Source organism: Ursus arctos, unplaced genomic scaffold, assembly GCF_023065955.2.
Source record: "Ursus arctos isolate Adak ecotype North America unplaced genomic scaffold, UrsArc2.0 scaffold_31, whole genome shotgun sequence".
In the NCBI taxonomy this organism is placed as follows: Eukaryota; Metazoa; Chordata; class Mammalia; order Carnivora; family Ursidae; genus Ursus; species Ursus arctos.
In genome coordinates this window covers 23,829,855-23,856,509 of record NW_026622997.1, presented here as the reverse complement: position 1 = coordinate 23,856,509, position 26,655 = coordinate 23,829,855, and the positions used below count along the sequence as shown (strand labels likewise).

Genomic DNA, 26,655 nt, shown 5'->3' with positions numbered 1-26,655 from the left:
GTACTGCCTTATAACTACTGTTAGCTACTAGCCAGCAGGAGTTCACAGAACACAGAATCTCTACAAATGCAGGGGATGATGTTCTACTCCAGGGAATATACCAGTTTCTCTGCAAAGAGCAGGGGATTTTCTTGTTTATAAAAAGAGTACTTTAATTAAAACAGACTGAGAAATATTACTCTAAGTCTTAATCTCATTGGTTCCAGAGTGAGTACTATTCATTCAACGAGCACACAGTATGTCTGCTCCCTCTGTCCTGCCCCCGGATGCTGTGTGCACAGGGTAGCAATACGGGGATGGAAGAGGACAAAGTGAGCACTGTGCTAGGAACAGGGAATGCAGTCAACAAAGGACCACAGAGACTGCTCGGACAGGAGTCATTACTACACCTCAAAAGCTTTTGAACGCTTACGGTATTGGGGAAAGAATCTAAAAATACTTTTCTCCCCCTCCAGAGCACCTAGGCCACCGTCTGCTTACAAGAGGCAACTCTAGTTGACAGCTGACACCATTTTCATTCTCCTAAAACTGCTATGTCCCTTGTTTCCGTTGTGTCATTTCCTCCTGGGTCTCCTCCTACCCTGGCCTGACCCTGCCTTTTCAACCACTGTCACAGGATCCTCTCACCTTTACTATCACTCAGATACTGGTGTCCCCTAGTCCTCTGTTTCTAGCCTTCCAGTTTCTATTTCCTGGGTGAGCTCATCACCCACAGCTTCACCTACCACTTAAAAGCTAATTACTCCCAAACATTTATCTCTAGATCCTCATCTCCCTCCTGAACTCTTGGCCCGTATTTTGTATAACCTTTCGGGGTTCTCCCCTGGATTTTTTCAAATTCATTTCTATTTTAAACTGCATTTCAAATTCAGTATGTCCCAAACCAAACTCATCTCTTCTACCCAAATTCCTCCTTCTCGTTTCCCCTCTTGGTTAACTGTACCATCTTCTACTACGTCTTGGGATAAAATACCAAGACGTCATCCTTGACACTCCTGGATACCTTCCTCATCCTCCCTTCTAAGTTCACACTGTAAATTTTACCTCACCAATATTTGTTGAGTCCACCTCATTATCTCCATTGCTAGAGTGACACGCCTTAGACTGGAACAAGGGTACAGCACAATGATTGAGTTCTGGTTAAGGCATCACGTGGCCTCAGTTTTCACCAAGGTTCCATCACTGACCGCCTGATCATGGGAAAACTACTTAACATCCTTGGAACTTAAGGCTTAAATAAACTAACCTATGCCACTGCCGTCACAGCAGTGCTTGGCACAAAAATAAAACTTAAAAATATTTGCTACTGGTTTTATTACTATTACCACATTAAATATTACTATTGGTATTATTGCATTTATTATGGTGCTGAGCACAAAACTGATAAAAAAAAAAGAGTGATTAAATCAATATTATTAGAATCAGTATACTGGAAGAGTGCTACATAGCAGAAACTGAAGATCTAGTTCTATTGTGCACTGAATCACTCTGGGCTCTCGCCAAGTCTCTTTAACCAGTGTGAACCCTGACGCTCACTTTAAAAAGTGCAGATGAAAGATACCTATCCACCACACTTGGTGGGGTTTCTGTGACAACATCATGACATAATACATGAGCCCCGTGAAATATGGAAAGCACTCTATCAATGAAAGGAGAAATGATTTGACCCTTATGTTTACACTAAGTAGAGAAAATGTACAAAAGATTAAGGGAAGGTAGCTTCTCTGTTTCTGAAGGGAATAACACAATCGTATCATAAAGGAAAGCTATAAGGTAGAAAAAGATTAGGAATGATGAGATTTCTCTCTTGACCCGGCTAGACGGAAAACGTAAAGCTAAATCAATAGAAAATATAATTACCTTCAAACCAATGAATCACATTTAGGGTAATCCCAAAATAATATGGTGTTTAGCACATGACGTCAGTACCTTCCAAATATAAATATAATACCGTGGTAAAAAAGAAAAAGTAAATGTTTTCCTTGCTACGTAACTGTTCAAATGATAGGCGTTCATTTTCTTGAAATAATGTAAAAGTAGCAAGGGACACAGAGAAAGAGAAGAGAATGGCACTATTTCAGAAAACTATCTGACAAGAGATAAAATAGTGAGCAAGGCCTCAGGGGACACCCAAAATAACAGCCTAGTTAAAGATATTAGAAGCGATGAGATAAAGCCAGAAAACAACTGTGAGGGAAATATTTTGCCTAAATTATTTGGGAGGTGGTTATTCAGTGAACAGAAACACATCTGGGAACGCATCTGGAGGAAAACTTAATTACCTAATCCTTGCCGAACTGTTTTTTTTTTTTTTTTTTTTTTTTTTTGGTGGTGGCTTTTCTGTTTTTTGGGCTTTTTTTTTTTTGCAATTTCTTTTCTTCTGTTTTTTGTTTTTTGTTTTTTTTTTTTTTTTTTTAAGATTTTATTTATTTATTTGACAGAGAGAGAGACAGCCAGCGAGAGAGGGAACACAAGCAGGGGGAGTGGGAGAGGAAGAAGCAGGCTCTCAGTGGAGGAGCCCAAAGTGGGGCTCGATCCCAGGAGACGCTTAACGACTGAGCCACCCAGGCACCCCTTTTTCTTCTGTTCTGACAAATATTGTTGCTTGTGTTTCCAAGCCACTAGGGATAAAACTAGATATAAAAAACAGAATAAAATAGAAACTTAGCACAATTTGGTCTTTCGTCAGATTGTGTTCCAGTACGGACACGTGAGTGACTGGAAACTAATGAAAAGAAGAAAAAGAACTCAGGATGTTAATGAGTTAGCATCTTTTTTAACCCCCCAGACAGACTAGGAAGAGCAGGTTATAGGATAGGCTGGGTAGTATGAGATAACTCTGGGATTCACTTATAGAAATCACCCTGGCAAAGCCATCCCGACTTTGGGCCCGTGTGCCCCTTCACTGCATAAGTATATGGTGGAGAGATTGGAGGACAGAACTTTCTCTGCAAGGCTGCCACCTCCCCTCCGGTGAGTTCTCCCTGCTAAAAGGTTCCCTCTTCCCTGAGTGCTCCTTACTTACTGGTTGTGGCATTTCATGGGGCAATCTCTGGGTATAGGACGCTCGGGCTGTGAATGGATCTCATGACGCTCAAGGGTTAGTAGTCTACAAGCAACATGACAAATTAATCCAGAATTACACGGCACGTCGACAGAAGATAACGGCAAATTCTGAGGTGGATAATATTATGGCATTAAAAGTCCACACAAAGATGCTACAATTAAGGCGTAACTTAAGATCTCTGCAACTTACATGTAAAAACAGAACTGAGTGAGGGGGATGGACCTTGCCTCCCAAGTTTAAGGTCTGGTTACCATAAACCTAAAAGGCCACTGGACTTCCAATAAAATAATCTCTGAAAACAAACAGAATTTTTAATACATAAACTGCTTCATGTCTTAAAATGTATCAACAGGACATTCTTATGTATTTCTTTCACACTTTAGTGTGTGAATTTGAGGACTCAGAGTTTCTTTTACTTAGAACGAGAACATATGCTTGACAGAACAACTCTGCGTGTTGTCATTTTTTGAATATATGTGAATATATGGTTTTATGTTAGGGAGTGACTGTGTAAATTTAACGCTGCTCAAATGAGGGGGGCCCAATTAAAGTCTACGTCCAAGGTCCCAAGACCCTAGGAACCCTAGTTTTATCGTCCTCAGAACAGCAAAGTGAAAAATCCTCTCATTGGGAAGTAACTCTTTCAAAATTACATGAAAAAATTAAATGATTCAAGTTTTACACTTTAAAAAAAGAAATCCCACTAATAGCTTAAAAAGATAAGAGAAAAACCGGTTCAATGACAATTGAATGTAGTCCCACTTATGAGATATTTACTAAAAATCATAAAAACACAAGTCTCCCTGAAACCAGGACTGTATCTTCGCAGTGCTAGGTTCCCTCCATGTCTCCGCAGTTCCCAGGACATAGTTCAAGCAACCATCATCTCCATTCATATGAAGACATCAACTTAGCTCATTTTCCAACTGGATTAATCAATCGGAATAGAATAATTTAAGCCATATGATGGTCTGCTCATGACCAGCTGTTTTAAATTGGTATACGAAGTAATTTAGACACTTTCCTTCGCAAAGGTGCCGTGATTTAATAAAGTCCCGTTTGCTTCAACCTGTGGCAGCACCACCAGCTTAACTTCAATCCAGCTGCTGTCATGGTAACAGCTGCCAGCTTTCAAACAACTGAAGAGAATAATGAACCAACTTCCAGTTGGCTCGTAAGGAAACTTCTATTGCTCCCAGCTAAAACACGGGCCAGTTTCAACTGTAAAGAAAATTAATTAAAAAAGATTTCACCTCTAGTGTCTCAGAGACCTGGCATCACAAACATCGCTGAATTCGTAGTTTAAAAGCCTGCAGCCCACAGTTTGGATTTCAGTGTTAAATGCGACAGGTTGTTTCCAAAATTGTATTTTGTTGATGAAACAGATTAGGAAATGACCCGTCCCCAATTCGTAACATGAATATATAAGTCTCCTACGGATGGAGGAAAAAAAATATCAAGATTCTTCGTTGTTAAAGGCTCATTACGAAAAAAAAAAAAAGGGCTTCAAAAGCTTCAGAGGAAACAAGACATTCATACAGAAGCTTAAAAAGCAGATATAAGAGGAGAGCACCAAACAAACCATTTTAAGTCAGGGTCATTTTACGAATGCACGAAAGCAAAATGACAGTACGAGGCCCTCTAAAAAAGACAATATATTACTTAATTTTGGTAAAATGCGGGCCAAAACCATTTTGTGCTGGATCAGTTATCCAGACTAGTGGTTCTACTACAGAAATTCCTGAAACTTTGGTGTTTCCTATAAATGCTGATCTATTTGGCATAAAGCTGTGCTGGTTTTTATAGGAAAAGTAAGCAAACTAAGAGAGCAGAAGCCTGCTAAAAAGACTTCATTTATTTCTAAATGTTTGTTGCCGTTGAAAATTCCTCCCTGGATGGGTGGACTTCCCTGAAAGGACAGGAACACTTTTTCACTGAAGAGCAAAGGTGGACTGTATTGTCCACACAGGGGTGAGCGAGCGCTGCACGATTCATCACAAGCCACAGGACAGACGGGACAAAAGACACGACTTTATGATTCTGATGAACTGTCTAAAACCACGCAAGGATCACCTTATCAGTAGTGATAATTTGATTTCTTCTTGGTTTCCAAAGAGTCCCTGTAACTTTCATCAGGTATATCACATTGTCCGCTTCTACCTTTTTCCAATACATCCTGTAAGTTATAACCTAAATATGAAATTGTATACCAAGGTTGCTTCTGCCCTCACTGTGCATATCCAATACAAGGTTTTAATAAAAAAACCACCTCTTGGAGATGCTATCTAGACTCCTACTCTACCATGTCAGTGATTCATAGCCCTTTGTGGATGGATGGGTTGTGGGATGGGGTGTCTTCTCCAGGTGTCTCCAATATCCTCTCCAGGGATCCTTGGTATTTCCAGTACTGAAAATATTGGAGATTCTTGGGTAGAGTACCTGATTCTGGGATCTTCCAGAAAGTAGAACAGTTCTAGAGAAGCTACACAGATGCCTCAGGGTAACTCAGAATCCGAAGAAAGGACAATGAGTTTAACCCATGAATAAAGGCAAGAGACTATTCTCTGACACTTTGATGTGACCATCTTTTGACCTCTCTATAACTCATGGATGCTGTTGAAACTGTTCAAGACGCAACAGATTTAAACGGTCCATCTTTGGAACAACATAAAAGGCTAGAACTTATTGTGAAATTGTTGCCCAGTTAGGTACCCACAGTAATTCCCCAAACAACTGAGTCAGCACTCACCCAAGTGGAGGAGAAAGAGAGGTGTTGATTCCTTAACCTCACTGAATCACATCAATGCAACGAAGTACTTGGAAAGTGTTCTAGTCTATTCTGCACAATAGGATGCATGTCTACACTTGGCAAAATCTTGTGCAACAGGTATGAATTGTGCACATGGTTTGCTACTGCCCTAGTAATAAGCAAGAGGCAAGAAATTTCACAGGTGCAACAATACGTTTGCAATTTTGAAAGCATTCCATTCACCAGTGCTAACGTGCCCAAAAGGACTCCCTCACATGAGACGAGTTTACCTACAATAAGCTAGAATAAATGCAAAGGAGGGATACCGGGCAACTTAACAGACATCTAACATAAAACTTCTTACTCTTTAGCCTTGACCTCAGTTCTCTTTAAGAGCAGAAAGTATTATAAATGGTAGAGATCTGTCATTATTCTGTTTTCCACTTTGAAGGCTGTATATACTTAATGATTATAATTATGAAATCCTAGAATAAATATGCCTTCTATTCACTGACTTGAATATTTGGACAATTAGCTGTGTTTGTTTGAATGCACACAACTGTCTTTATTTCTAGTGGTTAGGATAATCAAGAAATGCCTAGAGGTGAAAAAAAAATTAGAAAGACATACAGGAAAGATGAGGAAGGAAGGAGAAAGTAAATAGAAGAAGAAAAAGATTTTAAAAGATTTCTATGTAGTCAGGATAAGTCACTAATTGAAGGTGGAAAAAATAATTGCTTACAATTTGTATAAAGCAATCATATCCATGTAGCACTTCGACATGGTACAAAGGTACATAATTATAAACAAGAAGATGGAAATAAAAAGTTGTATCTTAATTAAGAAAAACAACAGAGGAAAAAAATTATGGAAAGTAGGAAGACCCATGCCACAAATATGCCAAGATAAATGACATATCCCCAGAGGGGAGAACAGTGCCCTAGACTTGAGAAGGTTTTGTGTGACCTTGGCCAGCCCTACTATTTCCTGCCTTGTATAATCACAGAAGGCAGTCAATGTTTGGTGATGATGAGAAGTAGGATTTTAAAGAATATAATTATGGGCTGCAAGTGTTTTCTGTGCAAACAAAATGATCATTCATGTCTAAGATTGTGTAAATATGCCTTAATTTTGGTCAACAGCAATTTCAACCTTAAAAAACAGAATCCTAAAACCTCCTTATAAATCACAATTCTTCAAGTAATCTTCAGGGATAAGCGTGTAAAAGCAAAGACGGTCCATATACTCTTCAAAAAATGCTACTTGGTAGAAAATTATCTATTTTGTAGTGACATGATTTGGCCTATCTCCACGTCAGAACCAGCTCACCACCTCAAAAAGCCACATTAAAGGGGATTTAAGCAAAGCCAAAGCCATTTTCATCTACTAGGTCAGGTATAAAAATGATCACAATGCACTTTACCTTCGAGAGACTGGCAATCTTACACAAATTAATGGTGTGTCGTGCACAGATGGGAGGAGGATGTAAGAAGAAACCACATCAAGAGTCCCCAAGGAAACTTAAAGGCTCAGAAAGCTTCAAAACTCTCGCCTTCTCTCTGGTACCTTTAATTGTGGCTACAATAAGTGCATTTTTGCCACATGCTTTTGAAAGAAAAAAAAGGAATGATTATTTTCTTAAGTACTAACAGACTTACTTCTCTTTCAGAAAATCCACTACTCTTTTGAAGTCAGCCACGCAGTATTCCCTTTTCATTTCCATGAGTACAGTGTCGGAGGCAGACTGGACTGGGATGTGCAGAAAAGCGTAGACTCTGGGATGATTAAGGATTTTTGCCATTTCCTTTAAAAAATGGAAGGAGAAAACATTAATCATTTCAAGGAATTAGGTAATGGTTTCCTTCAGGTCAACACTCACAAGGGCAAGCAAATAAACATGGCTGAAAACAGACCTATCAGCCGGGCTCTTTAAGCGAACGTTACCAGGAAATACTCTATGATGATGTTTGGAAATTTAACATTACTTTTGGAGGATTCCACGCAAGACTTCTTTCCTCACGCTCATTGTTTCTCTTAGGTGACAAAATGAAGGTACGCACACGGAATGCCTAAAGAGCAACATTTTTGAGTATTTCAAAATAAACACCACTCTTCGCTTGCCTCCAAGAAGTTTTATATTCTGCCTCGTTACCTTAGCAGGAGAAACAGCAATAGTTAAACAGTTAAGGCTCTATAATCCATGTACTTGAATAAAATCTCCAGACTTAAAGCCAGTCAACACTTTTTTAATACTGAAGGAGAAGAAGGAATGTATAACCTGTTTCCTTCTCAGCTAGTTAATGGACACATATTTTTTAAGCATCTACGACGCAAAAGAGAAAGCGTCATACAACGAAGCAGGCCTGTTGGCCACGGGTCACCTGCTGACATCCAGATGTAGAGTAGGGAAGAAGAGAGGAACAGGAGAAGAACCTGGCTGGCAAAGTTAGAGCAAACTGGGGTGAAACAAATGAGGAAACGCAGGGAGTGTTTTAGAAAATTCCTCAGAGCATACAAAGGCGGGCAGGAAGAATAATACTAGAAGGAAAGCTGTGGTAATGTGAGTGTTTACAAAAGCAGTAAGGAAACAGACTGATTTAGCCCTTCTCCGCTGCCTCACAACTGGCTCCACCCATTGGATGGTTGGGAAAGGGGGAGAAGAGGAGAGGAGGGAAAGAGAAAGGGGGGGGCAGGGAGGTCGTGGGGAGATGATGTGTACCAAGAGACCAAGAGGTAAGAATGTTGAGAAAGCTGCTCTGTGATAACTTGCATGCAACTAGTGGTTTTTAGTTTTTAAAGGACCTCATTTTCACATCTGTTCCTTCATTTTCATCCTTAGAACAGTATTTTGAGGATCTTATGGAGTTAGAGAGCCAGCTAATTCCACAGAGTCACCTCCTACTTATTCAGGGGTCAGTCATGCATATGTATCAACCATGCCCTGTGTGTCTCCACTTTCTTTCTACCGACTGCGAACATTGGGGCTTTTACCAGCGGGGAAGAAGAGAGCAATTAACTCAGATCTGTCACCTTCTCAATAGCACCTTCGTTGTTTTAAAAAACCCCTTTGGACTAAGAAATTCAAAAGCTCAATAATATTACTCATGGATATGTTTTATCCATACTTTCTTTATTAGAAATTAATAGGTATATATACCTTCTTTTATATATATATAGGTGTGTGTGTGTGTGTATATATATATATATATATACATATATATATATGTATATGGACAGATAAGATACATACAGATATAGATACACACATTAGAACTGGAGTTGAAGAGTTTCTGATTTAACAGAAAAATAACTGGTTAACGTATTATCTGTTCACAAAACTGTTACATTTCTTGGCTGGTTTCTAGCCAGATGGCTCTTCCTACCCTTACACAGTAGGTATTAAACTACTGTGTATGAGGCTATGTAAGGCAACACTTAGCATTACGTGCCCCACAGTAAATACGCTGGCGTTCTGCTATGCTTCGGTACCTATCAGCTCTTTCATGCCTGAACATCAGGATTCAAACATAGTGTAAGAAAAGTCCTTGTTTTCTAAAGGGGCAGGACTCTGCATTCGCTAACTTTCAACATACCTAACTGTGATAAAAGAGGACACCTTAACATAAAACACACTCTGGGGAATGAAATTTCACTCTCCTTCTCTGTGCCTTGGTTTCCTTATCTGTGAAACAGAGACAGTGGCAGTACCCACCACCTAGGCCTATTGGGCTATAGGGAAAATAAAATAATTCAGGATGTGCTTATCTGTAAGCACTCAACAGACAAGTTATCCACTATTATTCTTCCTCGCAAAGTATCTGAAGTTCATGGTCACACATGTTCCTACAAATTAATGGAAACCTAAGGGAACCTAAAAAGAACAGCTTTTCAATGAGCTAGTTCCCTTAGCTCGGAAGTGAAGGACAGTTAACTTGTGCTAATTTTCATACAATACATTGGAAAGGGGTTCCCAGCAACCAGGACCCAGGGCCAGAAAGGGGAGTGCAGTGTCTCCAGGAAACCCTCAGGGTGGCTGCCCACCCCCCCCCCACACACACACAGGGGACTGCCCTGGATGAAGTACTGCCCTGTTACAGAATGACAATTTACAAATTAAAATTTAGTAGCCAACAAAGTAGGATAAATTTGGTGGGTTTTCCCTTTGGCTCTCAAAATAAGACCTTCAGCTTCATACTACAGGCTTTTAGAATGGTAGGCAGCAGAAAACGAGATAAAAATAAACTTGCTCCTTAATTAAAGTCTATATTTCTCCTACTAAAGGAGTTAGGGCTCAACATAGATTACTGTACCCCAAAGAGACAAAGTACGTATTTTTGGTTCTGTCTTTAGTTCTATTCCTCTTCTTGAGAACTCAAAGTGTTGGTTAAAGACCTTTTGGTTTCTGCACCCTTCAAAATTGTTTTATTTTCAAGGTTTAGCTGGTGTCAGAGATTACTTCTCTGATTCCTCAGCAACTGTTCCTGGCGTTACCCAAGTGCATTCTTGGTTCTGCCTTGCAATATGAGACTCAGTCTCCAAGACGGAAGCTCGACAGGAGCACGGAATATGGTTTACTCCTCTCACTGGATCCTCACAATGGCTAGTACTGTACTAAGTATACCACCAAACCACACATACATCTGGGTTCAGACCACATAAACACACATACAAAGAAATTTAAAATAAAAGTGCTATTTGATAGGAAGACAAATTTTCAATTAGTAATACTTTAGTTTGACTAAAGCAAGCAACACCTATTCAAGCAGGTGAACAAACATATGATTGGCCTGCCTTAATTTCTGGAGGTGAAAAATCACATGCTAATATACAGGTAAATACAAAATAAAAAGCAGACATTTCATAGGTAGCCACCCCCCCCCACCATGGGTTATATTTCTAAAAGTCTGCTGCAGCTTTATATTGGAATCACAATGTATTTTCTTACACAGGTAATTTATAAATGACATGTGGGGTCCAGGTTAACCAAAGGAAAAAGGGGCACTTAGTTCAAAATGTGGCTAACAAAAGAATGGCAGCCATGAGCAAGCCTGAGCTCCGAGCCGGCTGAGAGAGCCTGAGCCGTCAGGCAGGTGTGCTAGTTGGCATGTGTGCACACAAGGGGTGCGTGCGTGCGTGCGCGCGTGCGTGTATGAGGAGGTCTAGTAGCAACTAGCATGGAAATAGTATCTCTTTTAATATAAGGTCATTTATAGTTTAAGGGCGAATGTATCAAGGCTGCTTAGCATCTAGACGGTGACTACTTTATAGGCACGGACTACAGAACGGCTAACCAAATCCACAAATCAGTATTTCCATCCAGTGCTTTTATATGGAGTTCTCCTTTCATGAGCTGGTAATCAACTCAATGTTAGTTATTTTTTTTATGAACTTAAAAAGCGAAGAAAAAAATAAGGAGTTGAAGAAAACAGAATTAATTTGAAAAAAAGAACAATTCTATATATGGGTATATTTTAATTATTTTTTTATTTTTGAAAGAGAGAGAAAGCATGTCTGTGTGTGAACAGGGGGTGGAGAGAGGGGGCAGAGAGAGAGAGGGAGAGTGAGACTCTCAAGCAGGCTCCATGCCCAGGGCAGAGCCTGACACAGGGCTCGATCCCACGATCCTGAGACCATGACTGGAGGCAAAGCCAAGAGTCGGATGCCCAACGGACTGAGCCACCCAGGCGCCCTTGTATGGGTACATTTTTAAAAGAAATGTTCAGTTTCATCTGTTGCTCTGCAGTCATGAAATTAATCATCATATTCTACCTGGGTTTGGATATGTACTCAACAGCTTAACGAGGTCACTCAGTGAGTGTGTAAAATATATTACTACTTGCACTCAGACGCCTGTGCGTTCATTTTGACAGTTATCCATCCGAAAGCCCTCTCCAGTTATAGCTTTTTTAGAAAGTATATGCATATTTAAAATGCTAACCTTCACCATGCTATGTTTGCAACTAAACTAAGACATGTGATGAAGCAAAAAGATACTTAAAAAAAAAAAAAAGACAAATTACACCACTACCTTTAAGCATTGTAAAAAAATAGCTTATTTGAGATATAATTCAAATGCCACACAACTGACCTATAAAAAAGTAAGCAATTAAATGCTTTTTAGTATATTCATAAGATGGCGCACCATCACCAAAATGTAATTTTAGAATATTTTCATTCCCCCTAAAACAAATCCTGTACCCACTAGCAGTTTCTTCCCATTTTCCCCATTCCATAACCCTATTCCCCCAGCCTGAAACAGCCAGTAGTCTACTTTCTAACTCTATAAATTGCCTATTCCACACGTTTCATATAAACAGAATCATTAGTCTTTTGTAACTGGCTTCTCTCGCTTATAATGTTCGCAAGGGTCATCCATGTTGAAGTACGTAGGCATTTTCTTCAATTAAGTAAAATATAGGAATTTAGAATCTATTAAATAGGCCACTTCATGCAAAAGTATCTCAAATATTCTATTATTAGCGTCATTAAGGTAGTAAAGCAAGTTGGGTCTATACTTACAGACTTTAACAACACAATCTAATGGCATAAATCTAACAGATTAGCTGTCATATACAGGATCTTACTAGGAATAGCTATAACAGATACTATACAAGATGGGGATGATGTTACAAAAATTTTTTTAAAAAACTTCTCTTAAAAAGAGAAGAACTGGGGGTGGGGCTATAAATGATCTTTTTTTTTTTTTTGGTTCCCATTGTTTTTTGTTTTATTGTGGTAAAATATATATGACATAAAATTTTCCATTTCGACCATGTTTGAGTGTAGGATTCCATGACATTAAGTACCTGCACAATGTTGTACAACCATCACCACCAACTATCTCTAGAACTTTTTCATCACCCCAAACTGAAACTCTATACCCATCAAACAATCACTCCCCATGCTTCCCTTCCCCCCGCCTTTCGTCATCACTACTTTCTGTCTCTATGAATGTGACATTCTAGGCACCTCACATGAGGGAAATCCTACAATATTTGTCCTTTTGTGCCTGGCTTATTTCACTTAGCATAACATTTTCAAAGTTCACCCCTGCTGGAGCGATACTATATTATTCTAAATATCTCTTTTCCAGGCAGTTGGGTGTTTTCTACTCTCAATGCCAGGGGACACTGTACAGGCTCCTATTAGCACTTGTTACCCTGTCCTGTAATTTTACCATACATGCTCACACCCCAACGGATAGATCTTATTTTTCTGCCTCTCCCAATTTCCTTGCTAATGTCTGGTCCTTAAATACTTAAGTTATAGTTGACTGAATGAATGAATGACTGAATGACCCGATTAATTAGTCAATGTGGTTATATTACAGTAAATCCTACAAAGACTTCTAGCTAAAGGTCAAAACAGCAATGCTTGTGTTCTAGGAGATCCTATTTCTGGAGTCACCTTCAACACTCTGAAAGTCATGTAAGTCAAGATAAAACAAGACCAGAGTCCTATTTCACCCATTACTTCATTAATGACACTATAACAGCCACTAAGTGAATTACCAGCACCTACATTTACTCAGCAGTCTAAAAATAAATTATCATTTAATAGCATCTGAAAGTGAATGAGGGAGCCTAAGAAGAGAATATTCCCAATCCTTATGTCCCAAGTGAAGAGGATTAGATATTGTGAATAGATTCTAATTCACATTTGATCTGTAACTTAATTATAACAGGGATTTCACTTCTGAACTGCAAAGAGTTAACATATTCGGTATTTGCATTAAAAAAAGTTGAGACAAATATCTGTTCTAATTAGCCTTCACAGAAATGTTAAAAGGACTTCAATGCTCCTTTACCATTACCACTTCATCTAAATGTCATAGTCAATAATCAGACTTTACATTACAAAGATAAAAATATACATTAATACTAATGTCAGAATGCTAAGAGTTGTAATTATACCCACATTTATTTTCAACTGATATTATCATTATTCTATTTTATAATTATGATTCTGCTCTGCCATCACCAAGAAATCAAAAGAGAGTTTTTGTATCCTGACTGGGGTGATGGTTACACGAATCTCTATGTATATAAGAATTCATGAAACCTGAATACACAGATTAAGTCAATTTTACTGTACTAGTTTTAAGACAAAATAACAAAGAGGAAAATACACAGTAAAATCTGTTGTTTTAAATACTATATAATATAAACAGGTATATCCTAAAAAACAAATGTATAGTATACATATAGTTACCTTTTTTCTATTAAAAAAAAAAAAAGATTGAGTCTACTAACTGCTAAAAGAACAAATCAATACCTGATCAATTTAATGGGGAAAGTGCATCCCAGTTAGACTGAGCACTCAGTGAAGACAATTCTATTGGCTTCTCTCAAGCCTGATATAAATAATTAAGGAATGCGATGGAAAGGCAGATGTTATTTTTTTTTTTTAAGATTTTGTTTATTTATCTGAAAGAGAGAGAAAGGGAGAGCATGAGTAGGGGGAGGGGCAGGGGGAGAGGCAGACTCCCCACTGAGCATGGAGTCCAACGTGGGGTTTGATCCCGGGACTCCGGAATCATGATCTGAGCCTGAGCTGAGGGCAGACACTTAACTGACTGAGCCATCCCGGCACCCCCCAGAAAGGCAGATGTTAAAGACTTATTTTTAACTATTTAACTCATTTATTTATGGTCTAATTATTCAAAATGAGGCTACTTGAGAGAACTTTTATTTCAAGTGTTAGGTGGTATACAGTAAAAAGAATGTTTGAGTGTTTTAACTGCTCTGGTCAGAACTGCTTGGTAGGTAAAGGATGCCGCGAAGCAAGTATTTATTAAACATCGAACTCTTGTTTCTGGGACTGGGGATGCAGCAAAGACAGTAAGCCCCACTGCATCTCATACACGTGGAAACACAGAACCCACGAAGGAGCACGGTGCCTGTGTCAGGCGCTCTGCTGCGCGGTTTGTGTGTATCTCATCTGTGTCCTCAGCTCACCACGCAGGTATTTTTATTATTCCTGTGGAAGACTGTGTCGCTATTTGCCAAATATCCTGGTCTCCCTTCCCTGTGGGAACTCAGGAGCGGCTGTGTGACTGGAAAGGCCAGTGAAATGTGGGCAGAAATGACAGGTGCTACTTCTGGGCAGAAGGTTGCAAGCCAGGGGTTCTCGATGTCTCTCATTTTTGCCTTCGTCTGCGGTCTAGGTTCTGAAGCAGAGACAGCCCGAACAGAGCTTCAGTTAGTCCATGACAAATATTTAGCATGAGCAAGGAAATACATTTTGTCGTTATAAGACACTGACATTTCTTGAGATCATTTGTCACACAGCATAACCTAATGCATCCCCCTGCCACGCTGTCATTTTATGGATGAAGGAAACAAACATTCGGAGACATTTAAAATAATATGTTCGCAATGAAGAGTCGTAAGTGGAATAATGGCACTCAGGACCTCTCCTTTGCCTGTCAGACTGCAAAGTCCTTTTTCTGAGCCAATTTTCAATAAACACCGGAATGGAAGTATATATCAATTATAAAGGGAGGGGAGGAAGAAATGAACTATTAACACAGGCAACAGACGATTTCATTCCAAATGGAGTTGAATTTTCAATGATAAACAAAAATTTTCCAGGCAAACCACAACAGGCAACACATAACATATCCCAGGGTCTTGAAATACAAAGCTGTGTATTTTGTACAATAATCCAGCAACCTGCTTTTTTTAGCCTAATAAGATCAATTATATCTTTTAAAGAACATTTGGGAAAAATAAGAAGTACACTTGGGGACCAAGTGTACCTATTTATTCTTTTATCAAATATACCAACTGTAACATTGTTTCCTGAAATCATTTTAAAGAGAGAATTGTTCATGAGGCCTGGGGTTTATAGATCTTATGAAGCTGAACCTGATACACCCCTTTGGGGGAAAAAAATGCATAAAGTAATTAGCATAATATAAAATAAAAAAATACTTCTTTTCGAAAATGAATGTAAAAAAATGAATGTTTTTCTGTACTATAAAACTAATATATATTCATCTTTGAGATTCTGGAAAACAGAAAAACAGAATGGGAAAAATTAACCATAGTTACAGCAATCACTGTTAAAAGAAAAACATTGCTCTTATTATCATCTTGAAACAATTAAATTATAAAATTATATCTGATATTACCCAGTGGGTTTGGAAAAACTGAAATGATTTTTCAAAGACCAAAATATTAAGCTTAATAATATTTCTTAACAATACATCATTCCTGCGAGCTCAATTTCTTCAATAATGAAAAAAGAAAACCTTTCTTCTAAGCAGGGTCCAAATCACCCAGGCACTTATACTCCAGGGGCTCATAATGCTGCTACATTAGCATAACAGGAGAGAGAAATCTGAATATGAAAACAACAAACAAAGGAGAATCAGAGATAAGAATCAGCAAAACATCTTAGAATCATTCCTGAAGAAGTTATTACCATTAGAGCAATGTTGTCCCTGGAGCTAGGATAAGAGAGTGAAAAAAATAAATAGACATGAAAGAAATTTCTTTGTTCAAGCAGAACATAAGAAATGGGAATGAAAGTAAAAGGAGAGAAGACGGACTGGCAATTCTTTCCCCACTCCCAAATTCACCTTAGAAGGCCTTTGAGACCTTTGGTCTTAAAAACAGGGACCATAAGCAGTCATTTAACTGGAATGATTATAAGGGGAACCACAAACGTTCCCGGCCCTCTGCAAATCACAATGCTATGAGTGGTGTAGCAGCAGTGGGGATAGTGGTGATGATGACGATGATGATGATGATGAAAAGATAGCAGTTAGCATCCTCATGTGTTAGACGCTGTGCTGAGTCACACTCATCGCATTTAAACTTCTGGACAAACTTAGGAAGTAGTTTTATTCTATCCAAGACGAAGAGAAGTTAACTACCTTGCCAAAGGGACAAGGGGAGAGCTGGAACGGACACACGGGCACACTGACCCATGAAAGGTACCAGAATATGCCACCCCAAAATACGCCTCTTGGTGTTATGAATTCTTTTGACTTAAAGGCAATGAAGAATCAGCAGACCCAGGAAAAGCTCTAAAAACCAGGGCCTTTGTTTTCCTTTTGTAAAAGAAATTTCCATTTTTAAAGATGGAAATCTGGAAAAAAGAAAACGATGTAAATATGGACATTCCAAACTAGGAACAGAAGAACTTTCAACACCTCTTACCAATGATGAAAAGCCAACCTTAGATCTGCATTGCAAACCTTACTAAAGAATGTTTGTTAATCACCTTCTCCTAATTTGTCTTCCTCACCCTGAAGCCCCCATCCTTTCTTTTTTGTTTCAGCGTAGGAAGGCAGATAACCCAAGTTCTGAACACCCATCTGGGGCGCTGACTGCCGGGTGCTTCTATGCATACATGAGTGGCGCGCACGTTAATCAGTTTGTTTTACTCTTCGTAACCTGCCTTTGGCCGGTCTAACTTACAGAAGCCCACCTAGAGAAGCTAAGGTGGGTAGAGGAAAAGATTTTTTTCCTCCCCTAGATACTGCTCCATCAAATGTGTCTCACAAAGGCATCATCCCTGCAGATGACGTGTGATCGTCCCTAAATCTAAGACTATTCTTGAGGAAGAGCATCAACTAATTCACATGAAGATGTTTAACAATCCTCTCTGGGAGCAGGGTTAGAAAGAAGCAGTGAAGAGTGGTCTCTTTAAACAAGATGTAAAATAGAGATAGATCAATTTCTATATAGATATATCAAAGGCGATTTAAATTTTGTTAAGTTGCAACATTTTCTTTTTAACAAATTTATCAGAAATGCATGGATTTTTTCCAAATGTCTCAAAATGTATTAATTAAACAGCTCTTACTATATTACTTGAAATTAGATGGTAATAAACAAGATCTTTGTAATCTTTTGCTACTGAACAGTATGAAATTTGAATTCAAACTGATAAATGGGTATGGGTGTATCATTTTTAAAAGGCAACAAGGCAGGGCATATTTCCTCCTTGTTCTACTTTAATTGTTTTCACTTGGTAAAAATGGCTTCACATGTCAGTTCTTTAATTGGAGCTGAAATGAAAGCATTTCTAGTTACTGCAGGGTAGGCAGGCTAGCTTGTCTAAGAACACCTTGTCAGAATATTTTGATATTCTAACCTGCTGCTTTTTGAAGTACCATGGCTCCTAAGTTACAGGATCAGATAGATTATCTAGCACATAAAGAAAGATCAGCAAAAACTTCCATTTGATGCACCAAATCTACCTTTTAATACTGGAGCTAATTTTTTAATGTTTTGTTATCTTTTAATCAAATGGAAGTTAAAATTCTACACAATTGAAATAGATTTCTTCAAAAGAGCAGGGAAAATTAAGATTTTTATTATCCTCTTTTCTGTCAAAGCCCGTGGCCTCTACAAATATAAAAATCTGCTGCACCTTTTTTGCAAGTTTCTGGCTAATGATAATAGAAGCAATCATTTGATACAAAAGTACTTTCAGATATTAAATTATGCACTTCATCCTGCCAAGATCAGATGTGGCATACATACAGATTATTAATAATTATGTTTACCTGTCTTCAGAACCTGATAAACGTGGGTCTAAGTAACAATGATTAAGGAGATACAGTGCACCAGATTACAGGCTAGGAATTTCCTTCTCTCTTAGGTGAGAAAAATGATTTCCAAATCAAGTACTCTGCCCTTATTTTAATATTTCAAAATTCGCTGGAGACTGAGAATATAGAAAACAGAAAGGGAAAGAAAGAACTATGTCACAGATAAGTCTAACAAAATGTGTAATATGCTGAAATGACCCAGGATAGAGGATAATGGTCATCAAGAGTTTTCTATGTAATGTTGGATCATTTCTCTGGTCCCATCCTCACAATTCAGAGGATATCTAGGAAGAACTGGGAATTATTCTGAAAGGTGTCAAGAACTGGGAGAACACATTCCAGATGAAATTTATCCCAAGTATCCCCTGAGTGAAATTAACACTCTGGAATGTCTTCTGAGTGAAATGAAGAAGGGGTTCAACCCCGTAGAGGTTTAAGGATTACACATTAAAACTACTCATTTGAAGCTAAAACCAAATGGGTGTTTAATTTTATTTTTTCCTTAAGAAACTATTGAATAACTTTCCACAATCTCTGGTTATATAAATGAAGTTTAAAAATTAAGTTTGTGTAGAAGAATGGACAAAGGAAATGTGGTATATACCGTGTTATATGTATACATATATATATATACACACACACACACAAAGAGGAACATATTCAGCCATTTAAAAAAAAAAAAAAAAAAGGAAATCCTCCCATTTCCAACAATCTGAATGGACCTCGAGAGCATTACGCTAAGTGAAATAAGCCAGATCTTAAAAATGCTCGTAAGAAAAAAATAATGTAACTATCTGTGGTGAGGGTTGTTAACTAGACTTACTGGGGTTATTATTTTGCATTACATACAAATATTGAATCATTATGTTGAATGCATGAAACTAATATATGTCAATTATATCTCAATTTTAAAAACGATTTTGCTAATTGGATTGTGATGATGGCTGTACAAGTATACAAATCTACTAAAAATTACCATCAAACTGTACACTTAAGAGTATAATCTTCGAGCCTAAAATCCAGAAATTTAGGTATAAACGATTTAAAGTTGAAGTTTACTTAGAGGCACAGACCAGGTCTTTGAAAATGCCAAAATAAGAACTGTGAATATCAAATCACTTAAATACATTGATTGCTTCTTGGTTAAAATTAGGTACTATCAACTCAATTCAATAAAAGATGCCAAATATTTTTTATATGCGATGTAAAAGGTAAACGCGGGGGGGGGGGTGTTAATTAAAATGTGGAATATGGTAATTATCTAGTAGAGGTATAAAGTGTTCTAAGTAAGAATTGAAAATAAACGATTAATTCTTTGTGTACATGGGAAAGACAGGGGAATGGATAATCGAAGAATGGGTGGATTGTTAGTAGGCAGGAGAAGCTTGGAGGTGGGGAGTTACATTCTAGACCAAGGGTGACATTTGACTAAGGGTGAAAAGTCTAGAGCATGTTCTGGGCAAAGCAGCAGGTCTCTTTTAAGTGAAAGTATGTTACTAGAAAGTTGGTATATGATAGAGGGAGGGAGGAAAGTCATCATTGGAAAATGAGATGGGAAAGGCAGGGTAGAGTGCCAGCCTAAGGTGTGGGATTTTGTTTTGCAGACAATTGAGTGGTACTGAAACTTTTGCTTGGTATTACCCCAAAATAATTTTTTAAAAACCATGTGCCTCCTTATACATTTTTTATTGACACTGAAATTTTTTTCACGATAAGTTTAACTTGCAAAGTTTAAATAAGTTGCAAAGTTCAAATATGGAACTGTAAAACAAAACTGTTACATCACCCCTTAAATGTATTCACTGAAATATAATAAGAAAATTGACATCTCTTTTTTTCTTTCAATTTGAATTTCCTTTCTACTTCCTCCATAAACTTTGATCTAATATATTTTTAAGCTTGAAAGTCTACTGATCATTCTAACCATCCTTCTCTGTATGTTAAAATAAAAATATTATTGTGACTGCAAGGCTCTAAGTATTTTTAAAGAAAACTTTTTAAAAAATTGAATTGTCATGGAATTACTAGTACACAATTCATCAAAAGAGCATAAATACTTATTAAGCATAAATGTAAACATTTATTATAAATGCAGTCTTTAATGAACTGGATGGTGAGGGCAGCAGGTCTGAACTCTGTTGCCTTGACAGACGCAGCTTCACAAGTGCTTTGTTTGGTGACCTGAAGGGGTTCCAGAAAGGCGAGAGGGAGGTGCGGCAGGAGACCCACCATGAAGCCTTCACTACAGACAAATCAATTGTAGGAAAGAGTACAAATGGAAAATGATGACCTGGAAATGGATTCATTTTTAAATGACCCTTGCCTGAGAGTTTGTTTCTCTCTAGGAACACACTACGGCCATTGGAAGATGCACGCTTAAACTGGTTTGTTAGGACAAAAGGTGTGACCTGCACAGTGCAAAGAAATGTGGCAAAATATCAGAGACTTCTAAGGGTTGAGCAATATAAGAAACACACAGCAACTATTGGGGGATAGTGGATGAGTGTGAGAAATTCACGGATTTTGAAACTCTAACCAAGCAGGAAAAGGTTGTAGAATTTTGGCAAGGAAATACTGAGCTCATTTTTAAAAATTGAGATATAATTGCCATATAACATTATATTAGTTTCAGGTGTACAACATAATGATTTGATATTTATGTATATTGTGAAATAAGCACCACAATAAATCAAGTTAACAAGCCTCATCAGACACAATTACAGATTTTTTTCTTAGGATAAGAACTTGCAAAGATATACTCTCTCAGCAACTTTCCTTTTTCTTAATTTAAGAGATTTTTGAGAGAGAGAGAGCACAAGCAGGGAGGAGGACAGAAGGAGAAGCAGACTCCCCGCTGAACAGAGAGCCCGATGTGGGACTCGCTCCCAGGACCCTGGGATCACAACCTGAGCCGAAGGCAGACGCTTCACCGACTGAGCCACCAGGTGTCCTCTCAGCAACTTTCTTTCATACGATACAGTATTGCTAACTCCCGTCACCACACTGTATGACGCTATACAGTACATGCTCCTTTTGACCACCTTCACCCATTTCACCCACTCCTGCATCCCCTATCCTCACCCCACTTTGGCAACCACGAATCTGTTCTCTGTATCCAGGAGCTTGTTGTTCCTTTTTTTTAAATTCCACATCTCGGTGAGATCATACAGTATTTGTTTTTCTCTGTTGGGCTTATTTGACTTAGTATAATGTCCTCAAAGTCCACCCAGATTGTTGCCAGTGGCAGGATTTTCTTTTTTATGCCTGAATAATATTCCACAGTAGCTATAAACACCACATTTTCTTTATCCATTCATTAGTCCATAAATATCTTACTTTTTATACAGGAGTGTTTTTAATGACCAGTTAACCAAAAATAATTTGTCATCATTTCAAATATGAAAAGACTAATTATGACTACGACTAAATTTCAGGTGCCTAAAACTCTTTTTTAAGATAATCAAGATATCAGGAATTCACATAACAAGTCAAATCAGTTGAAGAGCAGAGGATACTACTCAAATGCTATGCTAGTGTCCAACTGTATCTTAATTTTGCTGTCCAAAACAAGAGATATTTTAAACAAATGAAAACTCCACATGCCAGGGGAAAAAACAATCCACATTCACTATTTTGCACATTTTACTATTCAGGTCTCTAAATCAACAACCAATAATAAAATAATTAAATTCATTTTAATTTTTTACTGAACTTTAAAATGTGCAACATGATAGAGAAATTCCCACAGTCCACTTCAAAAAAAAAAAAAAAAAAAGGCACCATACTGCCTCACTCAGTAATAAAACTGTTAACTTGTAGCCCAAAGAGAATACGAAAAACCTGGTATTTTTAAATATAGCTCCACTTTATAGTTATCTGTATGTCTAACTTAACATTTCCTGCTTCTGTTTTTCACAAAGTATTCTGTATTGCTAGATATAATTATACATTCCACAGAATGAAAAAGTACAATATAAGGCCTCCGTTAGTCCCATCTGGATATAATAAAGGAATCAGCTTTTGAAATGGCAGGACTGTGAAAGGAAAACTCTACCTTTAATCATAACAGAAACAGCTGATTGCCCTTTTTCCTACACTGTGGCACCTACTAATAACTGTTAAGAAAAACACTAGCCACATGTGAAACTCTGAATCAGTGGGGATCTGAAGAGCCACAGACTGGTTGAATCAGCTTCAAGCTGACTTTACAAAACACAGTCCGAAGTTGAACCTTTGCAACATTATACGTGGAATGTCCTTTAGGACGCTGATTATGTAGTAGCTGAGTAGCCACATCTGTGATACATTACAAAACCAAAGTAGTTGCCAGTAAAGTTTTTAGTATTTCATCGTTGAAGAGCACACACTTTTGGTTTAGCAAAACCTACACTGTCTTAATAGTCTCAAATTTTAGACTCACTTTCATGTCTTTGAGTTTGGAACTATTTTCTCTTCCTTGAGTTAATATGGATTAATTTATTAGATTATTAATCTGTTAACTAGATATGTAAGAAAAAAACATTAAATAACTGTAGGTGACTTAGTAAAAAGTCATAGGATGAGAAAACTTGGAAGAATCTAAGAGATACATAGATCAAACTGTTCACCCACTACCACAACTTTCAGGCAAAGATACAAATTTAAAGAGGTTATATGACTTGTCTAAGGTCACACAGTTAAACAGGGCTGCAGTAAGGGTTAGAACCAAGGTCTTCAGATTTTCAGAACAGTGAGCGCCTTCTTAAATGTAACTCTTACAAGTTTATGATAGGTTTCATTATAAAACACTTTTATTACAAATTTAACCAAAGTACACACAAAAAAAGTATTCTAACAGTGTATGTGACTTATTGAGTCTGCCATCATATAAATATATTTAATATAAATAAAACCTCTATATTCCAAATTTTTTCATTCTCTTGAATAGACATTACTACATCAACCACCCACTGGGAAAAACCAATTCACGACCAATCCCAAACACCTCCCCATTTGGGGGCGGGGGTGTGGAATAAATACTGGTTCATCTGTCGAAGGGTCTTTATTATGTCTCATTCAAAATCTATTTAAAAGAATAGTGGCAAGTCTCACACATGGCTGGCAATTTCATTAAGGCCAAACATGCTTGCTCTGTGACCCAGCAATTCCGCTCCTAGGTATATACACAAGAGAAATGAATACATATGTTCACCAAAGGACACATATAATGTTCATGTAAGCTTTATTCATAATAACTGAAATCCAGAATCATCCTAATGTTCAACGGGAGAATGACTGGGGAAAAAAATGTGGTGTAGGCACACAATGGAAGAAAGACAAATTCCCTGTACACACAACAACATGGATGCCTCCCAAAGACATCCTGTTGGGCAAATGACAAGACGGCAGCACTAACGCAGAGGCCCAGATGAATACTGGCATATGTCTCTCTGCTTACAGTGACTAGTTACCTGGGAGCCACTCCTTCCCCCTCAGCCCTCAGAAAGCTTCATACTTCCTTCCTGAGTCCTGCTCTACTCCCTCCCTGGACATCTTTCTCCTTCCCTAGAAGGACTTCAGAATTCAGTTTGCTCTGTGTTAATCACAAGATTTCTGATGAGAAAATATTTAGGAGTTGGAAATACCTGATCCATAAAACACCTTTGTTCAGGAAAATAAGAAACAAGTTCTGTACTTTCAGATATGATGCATTGTTAAGATGACATTCCAAAATTCCTGTAAGAGAACAATAATAACAACAGCTGATGGCTATTGAGCACTTTCTATGTGTCAGGTACTATCCTAAGCATTCTACATATATTAATTTGTTGTTCTATGGATATTACTCTATTTCAGGCTAAAACAAAATATTAAATTTAATAGGATCCTACAAAGCACTGTTGATACATTATTTAATATTCTTTGTACAGGGTAACTGCTATTATGCCCTAGTTGATATCTGAAAACATTAAAACCTGGAGAAATGTGAAAATCTGTCCAATGTCCCACCCAAATCAACAGCACATCCAAGACTGTATCAAAGAATGGTCCTGACACCTGCCAATCAGCAACAGTCAGTTCTGTTTTTATGGACTCCCTCTGAGCTCTAAAATCAAAAATGCTTGCTTAAGAGAAGAGAACAGAGGCTCATGAGATACCCCACACTGAGGTCCCAGTATTAACTGATAACACATGTTCCAAGCAGGAAATGTACCTGAAATGTACCTGAAACTGAGGAAATCAACACAGGTAAAAGTGGGCTAGGTTGGTGGTAAGAGCAAGAGGAACAGAAGTAGGTTAATGTTTATCTTGTTTTCTTTTGACAACTTCTTTCCAGAAATAGTAAGGACTCTGAGAAGGAGAGGAATATAAAGAAACTTATAGGCTTCCACTGGTAAATCTGAGAGTAAACAAAAGAAGAGGAGCTGGTGCCTTGAGAGACTTACGAAGGCTTGAGTATGGAGAGCGCTCCACACCCAGTGTGATTGGGAGTGAATGTTAGAGGGAATGTGTCTGAAAACTCATGGAGCCAGCCACCAAAATGATCCCCAGTTCCTCTCCAGGGCCATAGGTGGGGAACAAATAGAGCACATTGGCAGAGCAATCATCTCTTGACCAATAGAGAGATCTTTGTGATATGGTTTTCTGCAAATTTCACTTTTATACTGCCTTATTTGCAATATGAAAAGCACCTGAAAGTGTGGAGGGCCATGCTATCCAAAAGAATGTTTTTTTCTCAGGTTTTAGATGGCAGGTGCAAGTCAAGGAATTGATTCCTCACACTCATTACAGTAACTCTTTGTGCTCATGGACAAAGGTTTCTATAAATAGGATACAACCTTGAAAGCAAGTGCTAAGATGATTAGTTCACACCAAATATCAGATAATGAAATGGCACTTTTTAATGCTACTTTTAAAGTTTTAACTCACATCAAGTAAAAATGAGTTTGAAAAGATTTTAGAAGGCTCAGAATTAGAAATCAAACAGAAAATTTTAAATGTCTCATTCAGTGAAATCCTTTCAAAATGGTATTCCCTTTTCAGAAACACTCAGATATGAATGAAGTGATCAAGATTCAACTAAACAGCCAGATTAATGACAAAACTGATTCAGACTCAGGTTTTATACTTGTGTGAACACTACACTACAAATATGACCCATTCAAGATAGAAGAATAAATAAAAACATCATAAAGATATTTTAACAAAAATGTTGGTAATAAAACTTTAAAATCTTTGCTTATGTCCATGACAGTAAAAGAATGTACTGCACATTTCAAAATGACTCATTAATCCCTGGAATTAAATATCTCTGAATTACCAGTATTTTCCTGTGGTTTATTGCAAATCCTAGAGTTTATAGCTATTACTTGTCAATTTGATATCTTTTTAGTTTAGTAAATTGACATCAACAGCAAACATCTTCATTCTGATTAACAAATGGTTAATCAATTGATGTGCAAAGCTTTCTGGAAGACTACACAGATGATGGAACATAGCCTTGTGAAGGGGACATCATTATGAAGAAAACACAGAAAACAGTCAAGACAAACAGAAACTTCAGCAACATAAAAGATAGTGATTGAAGAAGTTGAATTATCTATTAGAACAGAAATAACAAAACACTATTTCATATGGTTTTTAGTAAGAGAATCAATTAGAAAAAGAGAGTGAAAGCAACCAACTGTCATAGTCAAGATTCAGTCAATGTATGCCACATTACCTCCTATGTGGTGCCCAGAGCTATGAGTATCTAATGAGGTATACATTTTATCTCTGTGCTTTCTGTGAGGGTGATGTTTGTTACAGGCCACTGAGAGACTCAATTAATAGTGATCTTTCGCTGTCAATAACCTACTAATGACATGAGCTCCTCCTCAAAAGTGTTAGGAGGGCAGATGGCACCATCAGTGACTGATGGCACCTTTGACATGGAACACAAAAATTAAGCAAGAAAATTGACTAACTCAACACACTAATGGCCTGACAGATATATAGGCAGCCCATTTCAAGGCATAAATAATATTTACTGACATCAGAAGGAATGGCAGAGTAAAGACCTCTGAAAATCCTCTCCTCCATAGAAACAATGAAGATAGTGACAAAATGGTCAAAATCAACTTTTTCAGAATTCTGGAAATTAACTAAAGGCTTGTAGCAATCTGGGTAGCCTTTATTCAAGGAAAATGGAGGAATCCTGGTAAGAATAGTGAGCTATGAGGCATTTTAAACCTGCCCTTTCCTCTCCTCCCACTCCCTAGTTCTGCGGTAGCCTTGAAAACCAACAGCCTT

The 26,655-nt window shown here is 37.8% G+C and overlaps 1 protein-coding gene across 13 annotated transcripts in view; it reads right to left on the bottom strand.

Annotated features, from left to right (window-relative positions):
• Nucleotides 1-26,655, bottom strand: part of CDKAL1 (CDK5 regulatory subunit associated protein 1 like 1) — an 811,149-nt gene that overhangs the window by 391,571 nt on the left and 392,923 nt on the right. For all 13 annotated transcript variants that reach the window (XR_007191477.2, XR_007191478.2, XR_007191476.2 and 10 more), the window contains one exon: nt 7,475-7,620. Coding sequence is in view for 10 of the 13 variants with exons in the window: in XM_048225746.2 (XP_048081703.1) it covers nt 7,475-7,620 (146 nt within the window). In the remaining 3 variants the exon portion in view is untranslated. The remainder of the gene's footprint in view (nt 1-7,474; nt 7,621-26,655) is intronic.